Raw genomic sequence first — 15,375 nt, forward strand, 5'->3', positions numbered from 1 at the left:
GTCTCTCTCTCCATCTGAATGAGTAGCACTGTAGTGTATATGACTCAGATAGTATTTGTTAGCATATGGCTCTTAAAAGGTATTCTGACTGAATTTAACTACAATTCCTAGGCGCCTTCATTTCAAGTGAGACATTCTAGTTGTCCAGGGTTCCAGCTGTATAATTAGAATATTAGAATGACTTCTTGATCGATCGATCGCTATTATTCTATAGTTCCAGCTTTGTGCAACCTGTTGCATAATGGCTTTCACCCTCTCCTTCTTCCCTCTCCCCCTATCGTTGTCCTCTTTCTCTGTCTCCTTCTATCGTTCTCTTTTTTTCTCTCTTTCTCCATCAGTCTTTCCCTCCCTTCTCTGTCTATCTCTCTATCCCTTTAATTTTCTCTCTCTGTCTGCCAAATCCTCCCTTGTTCTTCATTTATATATACACATAAATATGTTGAACCGGCAACATGAATGGGTTGTAGTGAACACTCACTCTGTCTGCTAGTCAGCCAGCTGCAGATTGGGAAATCAGAGCCTAGGTAGCGCGCGCGTGCGCACACACACACACACACACACACACACACACACACACACACACACACACACACACACACACACACACACACACACACACACACACACACACACACACACACACACACACACACACACACACACACACACACACACACACACACACACACACACACACACACACACACACACACACACACACACACACACACACACACACACACACACACCCTGACATGTCCACTCACAGTGCCTGTCCTAGTGTCTCCTAGTATATTATTGACTCACCAGTATCTTATCCATACAGAGTACCAGACTTCTTCAACCTTTGTTAGTTAGTTTACATAGTGTACATATTAATTTACTGATTCCCTCTCTCTCCCACAAATACACAATACAGGCAACATACCTCCCACACTGACTCCCTCACACCATATCCACCCTCACTCCTGTATAATATCACTGGTTGTCTCAAATCACTCCCTATTTCCCCATAGGTAGTGCACTACGTGGGCAATAGGGTTCCATTTCAGACCCAGTCTGTCACTGTTATATTCCCCCCACACTCCTGTTTATAATGTCCCTCTTATAGTGGAACACTCTCACTCTGCACAAGAAGAATATAGGGCAAATCTGAAATCGAACCCTATTCCCTATAAAGTGCACTACTTTTGGCAAGAGCAGTATGTAGGGAATAGAGTGCCATTTTGGACACAAGCTTAATAATAGTTATAATAACACTAAATGTAACTACACAAGCCCCTCCCCCTCTGTAAATCAGAGGCAGGCCTTATCATGTAGCCCAGCATTCTGATAGGCGCATTCGTTTGAGAGACGGGCTGTGGCGCTCCTCCTGATTGGGCATCGGGCGTTGCAGGAAGTTATCGTTTCCGTGGTGATCCTCGCGATCACTGCCATCATACGAGCTGCCACAGCTGGATAGGCTGTCGCCAGGAGACTGCCCTGCCTCTGCCGGGCCCTGATTTGTTGGGTAGCCATGGGACACGCCCCCCATCCTTCCGCTGACAAATCCGATGCCTCGATCTCTGGGCGGGGAGGTGGGCTCTGACTTGATGTAAAGGTTCTGATGGACATTCTGGAGGTTAAGGTTGGAGTTCTGACAAAGGTTTCTGACAGAGGAGAGGAGAGATAGTGATTAGAAAGAGGGGGAGGAAACAGACAGACAGACAGACAGACACACCCTTACCCCATGTGTCCTAGTGCTGAGTGCTGTATATTCTGTAGCGGTTGTTGCTGCCAGCCTGTTACTGATCCCAGGTGGAGAGATCCTGATCTGTTACCAAACCCTGACAGGTCACCCAGAGAGTACTCTACAGAGGAAGGGATAGAGGGGGGGGACAAAAGTTACACATCTTGGGCAAATCTGAAATGACTTCTTCCTATTCCCTATAAGAGCGCTTCTTTTGGTCAGAGATGTTCTGAGGAGCTGAGGTCACTGTCCAGAAGAGATTAGATTAGATTAGTTTATTAGTCACATGCACAGGGTTGCAGAGGTAATTGCAGGGTACAGTGAAAGTCGAATGTCCCTGAGGGAATGTTCATAGGAGGAGCAGCAAGGGGGGAAGTGAGACGTGAATGAAACAATAATACAAATAATAACACATATTTACAGAAGAGGAAGTGGTAGAAGACGGAGTGCCTACCTGTGTCATATGAGGTGGAGAGGGCAGAGGGGTACCCTACCATACCCTGCCCGGGCAGAGTAGGTGTTGCTATGGAGACCACGGGGGTAGTCAATGTCTGGGCAGACTGAGAGTGGTTTATTCTCTGGTTCTGAAACAACAAAATAATAAACTAACATTAGTACACTTGTAGCTAGAAGGATTTGGGTCTATGGTCATTCTAGATATAAACACATATTCCGCATAGCAACTCCACCTTGTCCATCTGTGTGATGTCACACTACTTACCAGCCTCATGTCAGAATCCTCACACTGGCAGCATGAAAAACAATACAACTCATTAGAGTACGGAGGGGGTTGGAGTCAGAGGAACTGTGTAGGAGTCAGAGGAACTGTGTAAGAGTCAGAGGAACTGTGTAAGAGTCAGAGGAACTGTGTAAGAGTCAGAGGAACTGTGTAGGAGTCAGAAGAACTGTGTAAGAGTCAGAGGAACTGTGTAGGAGTCAGAGGAACTGTGTAAGAGTCAGAGGAACTGTGTAGGAGTCAGAGGAACTGTGTAGGAGTCAGAGGAACTGTGTAAGAGTCAGAGGAACTGTGTAAGAGTCAGAGGAACTGTGTAAGAGTCAGAGGAACTGTGTAAGAGTCAGAGGAACTGTGTAAGAGTCAGAGGAACTGTGTAAGAGTCAGAGGAACTGTGTAAGAGTCAGAGGAACTGTGTAGGAGTCAGAGGAACTGTGTAAGAGTCAGAGGAACTGTGTAAGAGTCAGAGGAACTGTGTAGGAGTCAGAGGAACTGTGTAGAAGTCAGAGGAACTGTGTAAGAGTCAGAGGAACTGTGTAAGAGTCAGAGGAACTGTGTAAGAGTCAGAGGAACTGTGTAAGAGTCAGAGGAACTGTGTAGGAGTCAGAGGAACTGTGTAAGAGTCAGAGGAACTGTGTAGGAGTCAGAGGAACTGTGTAGAAGTCAGAGGAACTGTGTAAGAGTCAGAGGAACTGTGTAAGAGTCAGAGGAACTGTGTAGGAGTCAGAGGAACTGTGTAGGAGTCAGAGGAACTGTGTAGGAGTCAGAGGAACTGTGTAGGAGTCTGAGGAACTGTGTAAGAGTCAGAGGAACTGTGTAAGAGTCAGAGGAACTGTGTAGGAGTCAGAGGAACTGTGTAGGAGTCAGAGGAACTGTGTAGGAGTCAGAGGAACTGTGTAAGAGTCAGAGGAACTGTGTAAGAGTCAGAGGAACTGTGTAAGAGTCAGAGGAACTGTGTAGGAGTCAGAAGAACTGTGTAAGAGTCAGAGGAACTGTGTAGGAGTCAGAGGAACTGTGTAGGAGTCAGAGGAACTGTGTAAGAGTCAGAGGAACTGTGTAGGAGTCAGAGGAACTGTGTAAGAGTCAGAGGAACTGTGTAAGAGTCAGAGGAACTGTGTAAGAGTCAGAGGAACTGTGTAGGAGTCAGAGGAACTGTGTAAGAGTCAGAGGAACTGTGTAGGAGTCAGAGGAACTGTGTAAGAGTCAGAGGAACTGTGTAGGAGTCAGAGGAACTGTGTAAGAGTCAGAGGAACTGTGTAAGAGTCAGAGGAACTGTGTAAGAGTCAGAGGAACTGTGTAAGAGTCAGAGGAACTGTGTAAGAGTCAGAGGAACTGTGTAGGAGTCAGAAGAACTGTGTAAGAGTCAGAGGAACTGTGTAGGAGTCAGAGGAACTGTGTAGGAGTCAGAGGAACTGTGTAAGAGTCAGAGGAACTGTGTAGGAGTCAGAGGAACTGTGTAAGAGTCAGAGGAACTGTGTAAGAGTCAGAGGAACTGTGTAAGAGTCAGAGGAACTGTGTAGGAGTCAGAGGAACTGTGTAAGAGTCAGAGGAACTGTGTAGGAGTCAGAGGAACTGTGTAAGAGTCAGAGGAACTGTGTAGGAGTCAGAGGAACTGTGTAAGAGTCAGAGGAACTGTGTAAGAGTCAGAGGAACTGTGTAAGAGTCAGAGGAACTGTGTAAGAGTCAGAGGAACTGTGTAGGAGTCAGAGGAACTGTGTAAGAGTCAGAGGAACTGTGTAAGAGTCAGAGGAACTGTGTAAGAGTCAGAGGAACTGTGTAGGAGTCAGAGGAACTGTGTAAGAGTCAGAGGAACTGTGTAAGAGTCAGAGGAACTGTGTAAGAGTCAGAGGAACTGTGTAGGAGTCAGAGGAACTGTGTAGAAGTCAGAGGAACTGTGTAAGAGTCAGAGGAACTGTGTAAGAGTCAGAGGAACTGTGTAAGAGTCAGAGGAACTGTGTAGGAGTCAGAGGAACTGTGTAGAAGTCAGAGGAACTGTGTAAGAGTCAGAGGAACTGTGTAAGAGTCAGAGGAACTGTGTAGGAGTCAGAGGAACTGTGTAGGAGTCAGAGGAACTGTGTAGGAGTCAGAGGAACTGTGTAGGAGTCAGAGGAACTGTGTAGGAGTCTGAGGAACTGTGTAAGAGTCAGAGGAACTGTGTAAGAGTCAGAGGAACTGTGTAGGAGTCAGAGGAACTGTGTAGGAGTCAGAGGAACTGTGTAGGAGTCAGAGGAACTGTGTAGGAGTCAGAGGAACTGTGTAAGAGTCAGAGGAACTGTGTAAGAGTCAGAGGAACTGTGTAAGAGTCAGAGGAACTGTGTAGGAGTCAGAGGAACTGTGTAGGAGTCAGAGGAACTGTGTAGGAGTCAGAGGAACTGTGTAGGAGTCAGAGGAACTGTGTAAGAGTCAGAGGAACTGTGTAGGAGTCAGAGGAACTGTGTAAGAGTCAGAGGAACTGTGTAAGAGTCAGAGGAACTGTGTAAGAGTCAGAGGAACTGTGTAGGAGTCAGAGGAACTGTGTAAGAGTCAGAGGAACTGTGTAGGAGTCAGAGGAACTGTGTAAGAGTCAGAGGAACTGTGTAGGAGTCAGAGGAACTGTGTAAGAGTCAGAGGAACTGTGTAAGAGTCAGAGGAACTGTGTAAGAGTCAGAGGAACTGTGTAAGAGTCAGAGGAACTGTGTAAGAGTCAGAGGAACTGTGTAGGAGTCAGAGGAACTGTATAAGAGTCAGAGGAACTGTGTAAGAGTCAGAGGAACTGTGTAAGAGTCAGAGTCAGAGGAACTGTGTAAGAGTCAGAGGAACTGTGTAAGAGTCAGAGTCAGAGGAACTGTGTAAGAGTCAGAGGAACTGTGTAAGAGTCAGAGGAACTGTGTAAGAGTCAGAGGAACTGTGTAGGAGTCAGAGGAACTGTGTAAGAGTCAGAGGAACTGTGTAGGAGTCAGAGGAACTGTGTAGGAGTCAGAGGAACTGTGTAGGAGTCAGAGGAACTGTGTAGGAGTCAGAGGAACTGTGTAGGAGTCAGAGGAACTGTGTAAGTCAGAGGAACTGTGTAAGAGTCAGAGGAACTGTGTAGGAGTCAGAGGAACTGTGTAAGTCAGAGGAACTGCATAAGAGTCAGGAAGGTTCTAACTGTCTCAGGGGAGATGGAGAAAGAGGAGATAGACAGAGATGGAGGGAGGAGATAGCCAGAGATGGAGGGAGGAGATAGACAGAGATAGAGGGAGGAGATAGACAGAGATGGAGGGAGGAGATAGACAGAGATGGAGGGAGGAGATAGACAGAGATGGAGGGAGGAGATAGACAGAGATGGAGGGAGGAGATAGACAGAGATGGAGGGAGGAGATAGACAGAGATGGAGGGAGGAGATAGAGAAAGAGGAGATAGAGAAAGAGGAGATAGACAGAGATGGAGAAAGGGGAGATCACTCACGATGGAGGGCATGTTGCTCTTGTTCCCAGGGGGTAGCAGCGTGCGGAGGTCCGGCTTGCGGTTGCCACTCAGGGTCATGGAGTTCATCGGGGGCGAAGTCTTGGCCTGAATCATCGGGGGCGAAGTCTTGGCCATGCCTCCTGGAGACAGCCGCCCCAGGGAGGTACGGTGGTTACCATAGTTACCGCTAACTAGGAGACGGATGGACAGGAGAATAATGTATGTTTTTCTTGTTTAACCTGGGAGGACACATTGAAACTGGAATCATAATAGGCCTAATAAAATATACAGTACCAGCCAAAAGTTTGGACACACCTGCTTATTCAAGGGTTTTTCTTTATTTTTACTATTTTCTACATTGTAGAATAATAGTGAAGACATCAAAACTATGAAATAACACATATGGAATCATGTAGTAACCCAAAAATATATTTTATATTTGAGATTCTTTAAAGTAGCCACCCTTTGCCATATGTGTTATTTCATAGTTTGATGTCTTCACTATTATTCTACAATGTAGAAAATAGTACAAATAAAGAAAAACCCTGGAACGAGTAGGTGTTCTAAAACGTTTGACTGGTAGTGTACATGATCAATGCATCAGACATTAGAAAAGACAGCATGTAAAGTAATAGCATAGTTAACTGACCAGCGCTGGAGACAGTGTTAGACAGCTCTGAACCCATCATCCCTCCTGAGTTTCCAGCACTGGGGGGTTGGTGTGTGTGTTGGGGTACAGGTGACATGCTGTTCCTCTGCAGGCCAGGGTGTGTGTGGGAAAGGGGCAGAAGATTGTGGTTATACAAGGATCCCCCCGCCCCGGGGTGAGAGTATAGTAGTCCACTGTTGTTTTGGCCCTGGATGGAGCCAACCATGTCGTAGTTAGGTGGGGGGAGAGCCTGCTGGACAGAGACAGACACCAGGGTTAGCAAGGCAAATGGAGAAGTGGAACAGGCATGAGTGGATACACACACACAGGTCCAGTTGTACTTACACAGAGTCTCTGTCTGCTGATCATGAGGTCGATGTCATCGTTGATCTTGCGGTATTTGTCCTCTGACTCGGGGCTCTGACCAGCAGAATCGTCTGCCTCGATGTCGGGACTGTCACAACCATTTAGACCCTTCTTACGCAGAGTCTGAGAGAGACAGACACAGAGAGAGAGAGACAGGCACAGAGACACAGACAGACAGATACAGAGAGAGAGACAGACACAGAGAGAGAGAGAGAGAGACACAGAGAGAGAGAGAGAGAGAGACAGAGAGAGAGAGAGAGAGAGAGACAGACACAGAGAGAGAGTGAGAGAGACAGACACAGAGAGAGAGACAGACACAGAGAGAGAGACAGACACAGAGAGAGACAGACACAGAGAGAGACAGACACAGAGAGAGACAGACACAGAGAGAGACAGACACAGAGAGAGACAAACACAGAGAGAGAGACAGACACAGAGAGAGAGACAGACACAGAGAGAGAGACACAGAGAGAGAGAGACAGAGAGAGACACAGAGAGAGACAGAGAGAGAGAGACAGACACAGAGAGAGAGACAGACACAGAGAGAGAGAGAGACAGACACAGAGAGAGAGAGACAGACACAGAGAGAGAGAGACAGACACAGAGAGAGAGAGACAGACACAGAGAGAGAGAGAGACACACAGAGAGAGAGAGACACATAGAGAGAGAGACACAGAGAGAGAGAGACACAGAGAGAGAGAGACACAGAGAGAGAGACACAGAGAGAGAGAGAGAGAGAGAGAGAGAGAGAGAGACAGAGAGAGACAGGCACAGACAGAGAGACAGAGAGAGAGACAGGCACAGAGAGAGAGACAGACAGAGAGAGAGAGAGACACAGAGAGAGAGACAGATAGAGAGAGACAGATACAGATACAGAGAGAGAGACAGATACAGAGAGCGAGAGACAGATACAGAGAGAGAGATACAGAGAGAGAGACAGATACAGAGAGAGAGAGAGACACAGAGAGAGAGAGAGACACAGAGAGAGAGAGACAGACACAGAGAGAGAGAGAGAGAGACACAGAGAGAGAGAGACAGACACAGAGAGAGAGAGACAGACACAGAGAGAGAGAGACAGACACAGAGAGAGAGAGACAGACACAGAGAGAGAGAGACAGACACAGAGAGAGAGAGACAGACACAGAGAGAGAGACAGACACAGAGAGAGAGACAGATACAGAGAGAGAGAGACAGACACAGAGAGAGAAACAGATACAGAGAGAGAGACAGATAGAGAGAGACACAGAGAGAGAGACAGATACAGAGACACAGAGAGAGACAGGCACAGAGAGAGAGACAGACAGAGAGAGAGACAGATACAGAGACAGGCACAGAGAGAGAGACAGATACAGAGAGAGAGAGACAGATACAGAGAGAGAGACAGATACAGAGAGAGAGACAGATACAGAGAGAGACAGACACAGAGAGAGACAGACACAGAGAGAGACAGGCAGATACAGAGAGAGAGAGACAGATACAGAGAGAGAAACAGATACAGAGAGAGAAACAGATACAGAGAGAGAGACAGATACAGAGAGAGAGAGACAGATACAGAGAGAGAAACAGATACAGAGAGAGAGACAGATACAGAGAGAGAGAGACAGATACAGAGAGAGAGAGAGACAGACACAGAGAGAGAGAGAGAGAGACAGATAGAGAGAGAGACAGATACAGAGAGAGAGACAGATACAGAGAGAAACAGATACAGATACAGAGAGAGAGACAGATACAGAGAGAGAGACAGATACAGAGAGAAACAGATACAGATACAGAGAGAGAGACAAACACAGAGAGAGACAGACACAGAGAGAGAGACAGACACAGAGAGAGAGACAGACACAGAGAGAGAGACAGACACAGAGAGAGAGACAGACACAGAGAGAGAGACAGACACAGAGAGAGAGACAGACACAGAGAGAGAGAGAGACACAGAGAGAGACAGATACAGAGAGAAAGACAGACAGAGAGAGAGACAGACACAGAGAACACAACCAAGGTTGATGATACTCTCCAAATGGCTTGAGAGTTACTGCTACTTTTACAAAAGCATAGTCAGTGAATAAAGCTCAACAGTTATTCTAAAGGCCACATGTGCATGGCAGACCACTGAAAAGCTGCAGTCTTCTTTTCTACCACCAAGAGGCGCTATTTGGAGCAGAAATAACATCCTCAAAAGAATACCTGGCAGATAGATAGTCTAATTGAAAACCAGTATGAGAGGAGAGGGTAGACATAGTGACAGAGAAATAAAGTATTGTAAATAGAGGGAGAGAGGGTGGTAGACATAGATTTAAAGAGATGAGAGTAGAAAAGAGGGGGGAGAGAGAGAGGGAGTGTAGAATGGAGTGGAGAGAGTAGGCCTCTTATCACTCCTGATATTGTCCATGGAGCTGTGATGTTAACCCCTAGTGTGTGTGTGTGCAGATAGGCTCAACTCTGTCCTGTCTCAGCACTTTACAGCCTATCACTAGACCACTACAGCTCTCACACACACATTTTTTTACATTAAATTTCAGTCATTTAGCAGACGCTCTTATCCAGAGCGACTTACAGTAGTGAATGCATACATTTCATACATTTTTTTCTCCGTACTGGTCCCCCGTGGGAATCGAACCCACAACCCTGGCGTTGCAAACACCATGCTCTACCAACTGAGCCACACACACACACACACACACACACACACACACACACACACACACACACACACACACACACACACACACACACACACACACACACACACACACACACACACACACACACACACACACACACACACACACACACACACACATCCCAGCCATGCCCACCTGTCACTGGCCGACCCAGGGGGTAGGTAGTGTGCGAGCCCAGGGTTAGCAGCCCTGTGTCTGAAGGATGTCCATAGAAGGCTATTTTTTTTACCTCTGCGGCACCCAGATCACCCCTCGTTTCCAGTCCCCACCCACCATCCCTCTCACCCCCACTACCCCTTCTCTCTCTCTCTCTCTCTTATGCCCCCTCCCTCCCCCCACACCTCTATCTCCACCTTCCATGTCCATGACTGACAAAACACACATCAGCAACACAACAACAAAATGACAGTAGACATGAAAAGGAAGAACTCTTAGACTTTATTTCAGAATACATGACTCTCCATACCCTGGCCTACACAGCTCTACACAGAGCCCTGGCCTACACAGCTCTACACAGAGCCCTGGCTATACACAGCTCTACACAGAGCCCTGGCCTACACAGCTCTACACAGAGCCCTGGCCTACACAGCTCTACACAGAGCCCTGGCCTACACAGCTCTACACAGAGCCCTGGCCTACACAGCTCTACACAGAGCCCTGGCCTACACAGCTCTACACAGAGCCCTGGCCTACACAGCTCTACACAGAGCCCTGGCTATACACAGCTCTACACAGAGCCCTGGCCTACACAGCTCTACACAGAGACCTGGCCTACACAGCTCTACACAGAGCCCTGGCCTACACAGCTCTACACAGAGCCCTGGCCTACACAGCTCTACACAGAGCCCTGGCTATACACAGCTCTACACAGAGCCCTGGCTATACACAGCTCTACACAGAGCCCTGGCTATACACAGCTCTACACAGAGCCCTGGCCTACACAGCTCTACACAGAGCCCTGGCCTACACAGCTCTACACAGAGCCCTGGCCTACACAGCTCTACACAGAGCCCTGGCTTACACAGCTCTACACAGAGCCCTGGCCTACACAGCTCTACACAGAGCCCTGGCCTACACAGCTCTACACAGAGCCCTGGCCTACACAGCTCTACACAGAGCCCTGGCTATACACAGCTCTACACAGAGCCCTGGCTATACACAGCTCTACACAGAGCCCTGGCTATACACAGCTCTACACAGAGCCCTGGCTATACACAGCTCTACACAGAGCCCTGGCTATACACAGCTCTACACAGAGCCCTGGCTATACACAGCTCTACACAGAGCCCTGGCTATACACAGCTCTACACAGAGCCCTGGCTATACACAGCTCTACACAGAGCCCTGGCCTACACAGCTCTACACAGAGCCCTGGCTATACACAGCTCTACACAGAGCCCTGGCTATACACAGCTCTACACAGAGCCCTGGCTATACACAGCTCTACACAGAGCCCTGGCTATACACAGCTCTACACAGAGCCCTGGCTATACACAGCTCTACACAGAGCCCTGGCTATACACAGCTCTACACAGAGCCCTGGCTATACACAGCTCTACACAGAGCCCTGGCTATACACAGCTCTACACAGAGCCCTGGCTATACACAGCTCTACACAGAGCCCTGGCTATACACAGCTCTACACAGAGCCCTGGCCTACACAGCTCTACACAGAGCCCTGGCCTACACAGCTCTACACAGAGCCCTGGCTATACACAGCTCTACACAGAGCCCTGGCTATACACAGCTCTACACAGAGCCCTGGCTATACACAGCTCTACACAGAGCCCTGGCTATACACAGCTCTACACAGAGCCCTGGATATACAATGCTCTACACAGAGCCCTGGCTATACACAGCTCTACACAGAGCCCTGGCTATACACAGCTCTACACAGAGCCCTGGCTATACACAGCTCTACACAGAGCCCTGGCTATACACAGCTCTACACAGAGCCCTGGCCTACACAGCTCTACACAGAGCCCTGGCTATACACAGTTCTACACAGAGCCCTGGCTATACACAGCTCTACACAGAGCCCTGGCTATACACAGCTCTACACAGAGCCCTGGCTATACACAGCTCTACACAGAGCCCTGGCTATACACAGCTCTACACAGAGCCCTGGCTATACACAGCTCTACACAGAGCCCTGGCTATACACAGCTCTACACAGAGCCCTGGCTATACACAGCTCTACACAGAGCCCTGGCTATACACAGTTCTACACAGAGCCCTGGCTATACACAGCTCTACACAGAGCCCTGGCTATACACAGCTCTACACAGAGCCCTGGCTATACACAGCTCTACACAGAGCCCTGGCCTACACAGCTCTACACAGAGCCCTGGCTATACACGACTCTACACAGAGCCCTGGCCTACACAGCTCTACACAGAGCCCTGGCTATACACGACTCTACACAGAGCCCTGGCCTACACGACTCTACACAGAGCCCTGGCCTACACGACTCTACACAGAGCCCTGGCCTACACGGCTCTACACAGAGCCCTGGCTCTACACAGAGCCCTGGCTCTACACGGCTCTAGACAGAGCCCTGGCTCTACACGGCTCTAGACAGAGCCCTGGCCTACCCAGCTCTACACAGAGCCCTGGCTCTACACAGAGCCCTTGCTCTACACAGCTCTACACAGAGCCCTGGCTCTACACAGCTCTACACAGAGCCCTGGCTCTACACAGAGCCCTGGCTCTACACAGCTCTACACAGAGCCCTGGCTCTATACAGCTCTACACAGAGCCCTGGCTCTACACAGCTCTACACAGAGCCCTGGCTCTACACAGCTCTACACAGAGCCCTGGCCTACACAGCTCTACACAGAGCCCTGGCCTACACAGCTCTACACAGAGCCCTGGCCTACACAGCTCTACACAGAGCCCTGGCTATACACAGCTCTACACAGAGCCCTGGCCTACACAGCTCTACACAGAGCCCTGGCCTACACAGCTCTACACAGAGCCCTGGCCTACACAGCTCTACACAGAGCCCTGGCCTACACAGCTCTACACAGAGCCCTGGCCTACACAGCTCTACACAGAGCCCTGGCTATACACAGCTCTACACAGAGCCCTGGCTATACACAGCTCTACACAGAGCCCTGGCTATACACAGCTCTACACAGAGCCCTGGCCTACACAGCTCTACACAGAGCCCTGGCCTACACAGCTCTACACAGAGCCCTGGCCTACACAGCTCTACACAGAGCCCTGGCCTACACAGCTCTACACAGAGCCCTGGCTTACACAGCTCTACACAGAGCCCTGGCCTACACAGCTCTACACAGAGCCCTGGCCTACACAGCTCTACACAGAGCCCTGGCCTACACAGCTCTACACAGAGCCCTGGCTATACACAGCTCTACACAGAGCCCTGGCTATACACAGCTCTACACAGAGCCCTGGCTATACACAGCTCTACACAGAGCCCTGGCTATACACAGCTCTACACAGAGCCCTGGCTATACACAGCTCTACACAGAGCCCTGGCTATACACAGCTCTACACAGAGCCCTGGCTATACACAGCTCTACACAGAGCCCTGGCATACACAGCTCTACACAGAGCCCTGGCTATACACAGCTCTACACAGAGCCCTGGCTATACACAGCTCTACACAGAGCCCTGGCTATACACAGCTCTACACAGAGCCCTGGCTATACACAGCTCTACACAGAGCCCTGGCTATACACAGCTCTACACAGAGCCCTGGCTATACACAGCTCTACACAGAGCCCTGGCTATACACAGCTCTACACAGAGCCCTGGCTATACACAGCTCTACACAGAGCCCTGGCTATACACAGCTCTACACAGAGCCCTGGCCTACACAGCTCTACACAGAGCCCTGGCCTACACAGCTCTACACAGAGCCCTGGCTATACACAGCTCTACACAGAGCCCTGGCTATACACAGCTCTACACAGAGCCCTGGCTATACACAGCTCTACACAGAGCCCTGGCTATACACAGCTCTACACAGAGCCCTGGCTATACACAGCTCTACACAGAGCCCTGGATATACAATGCTCTACACAGAGCCCTGGCTATACACAGCTCTACACAGAGCCCTGGCTATACACAACTCTACACAGAGCCCTGGCTATACACAGCTCTACACAGAGCCCTGGCTATACACAGCTCTACACAGAGCCCTGGCCTACACAGCTCTACACAGAGCCCTGGCTATACACAGCTCTACACAGAGCCCTGGCTATACACAGCTCTACACAGAGCCCTGGCTATACACAGCTCTACACAGAGCCCTGGCTATACACAGTTCTACACAGAGCCCTGGCTATACACAGCTCTACACAGAGCCCTGGCTATACACAGCTCTACACAGAGCCCTGGCTATACACAGTTCTACACAGAGCCCTGGCTATACACAGCTCTACACAGAGCCCTGGCTATACACAGCTCTACACAGAGCCCTGGCTATACACAGCTCTACACAGAGCCCTGGCTATACACAGTTCTACACAGAGCCCTGGCTATACACAGCTCTACACAGAGCCCTGGCTATACACAGCTCTACACAGAGCCCTGGCCTACACAGCTCTACACAGAGCCCTGGCTATACACGACTCTACACAGAGCCCTGGCCTACACAGCTCTACACAGAGTCCTGGCTCTACACGACTCTACACAGAGCCCTGGCCTACACGACTCTACACAGAGCCCTGGCCTACACGACTCTACACAGAGCCCTGGCCTACACGGCTCTACACAGAGCCCTGGCTCTACACAGAGCCCCTGGCTCTACACGGCTCTAGACAGAGCCCTGGCTCTACACGGCTCTAGACAGAGCCCTGGCCTACCCAGCTCTACACAGAGCCCTGGCTCTACACAGAGCCCTTGCTCTACACAGCTCTACACAGAGCCCTGGCTCTACACAGCTCTACACAGAGCCCTGGCTCTACACAGAGCCCTGGCTCTACACAGCTCTACACAGAGCCCTGGCTCTATACAGCTCTACACAGAGCCCTGGCTCTACACAGCTCTACACAGAGCCCTGGCTCTACACAGCTCTACACAGAGCCCTAGCTCTATACAGCTCTACACAGAGCCCTGGCCTACACAGCTCTACACAGAGCCCTGGCCTACACAGCTCTACACAGAGCCCTGGCCTACACAGCTCTACACAGAGCCCTGGCTCTACACAGAGCCCTGGCTCTACACAGCTCTACACAGAGCCCTGGCCTACACAGCTCTACACAGAGCCCTGGCTCTACACAGCTCTACACAGAGCCCTGGCTCTACACAGCTCTACACAGAGCCCTGGCTCTACACAGCTCTACACAGAGTCCTGGCTCTACACAGAGCCCTGGCTCTACACAGCTCTACACAGAGCCCTGGCTCTACACAGCTCTATACAGAGCCCTGGCTTTGCACAGCTCTACACAGAGCCCTGGCCTACACAGAGCCCTGGCCTACACAGCCCTACACAGAGCCCTGGCCTACACAGCCCTACACAGAGCCCTGGCCTACACAGCCCTACACAGAGCCCTGTCCTACACAGAGCCCTGGCCTACACAGAACTACACAGAGGTGTGTGCATGTGTGGTGAGTGGTGTGTGTGTGTGTGTGTGTGTGTGTGTGTGTGTGTGTGTGTGTGTGTGTGTGTGTGTGTGTGTGTGTGTGTGTGTGTGTGTGTGGTGAAGACAGCAGCTGGTTGAGTGGGCAGCTGACTGAAGGTGCTCAGAGGAGAACACAACTGATAGAAAGAGGGAGAGAGAAAGAGAGAAAAGGAAAGGGAAAGAGAGAAAGGGAAGTGAAG

General features: G+C 50.0%; 1 protein-coding gene across 4 annotated transcripts in view; it reads right to left on the reverse strand.

The window, feature by feature from the left end:
- Window positions 1–266: 266 nt before the first annotated feature.
- Window positions 267–15,375, reverse strand: part of LOC106568324 (myocyte-specific enhancer factor 2C) — a 44,600-nt gene continuing 29,491 nt past the window's right edge. For 3 of the 4 annotated variants that reach the window (XM_014138589.2, XM_014138574.2, XM_014138584.2), the window contains 6 exons: window positions 6,883–7,026; window positions 6,538–6,790; window positions 5,889–6,079; window positions 2,184–2,313; window positions 1,727–1,850; window positions 267–1,649 (listed from right to left, as the gene is read on the reverse strand). In XM_014138589.2, coding sequence (XP_013994064.2) covers window positions 1,313–1,649; window positions 1,727–1,850; window positions 2,184–2,313; window positions 5,889–6,079; window positions 6,538–6,790; window positions 6,883–7,026 — 1,179 coding nt within the window. In that variant the 3' untranslated portion in view covers window positions 267–1,312. The remainder of the gene's footprint in view (window positions 1,650–1,726; window positions 1,851–2,183; window positions 2,314–5,888; window positions 6,080–6,537; window positions 6,791–6,882; window positions 7,027–15,375) is intronic. The other variant, XM_014138601.2, reaches the window with a different exon arrangement.

This window comes from Salmo salar, chromosome ssa01, assembly GCF_905237065.1.
Source record: "Salmo salar chromosome ssa01, Ssal_v3.1, whole genome shotgun sequence".
Classification (NCBI taxonomy): Eukaryota; Metazoa; Chordata; class Actinopteri; order Salmoniformes; family Salmonidae; genus Salmo; species Salmo salar.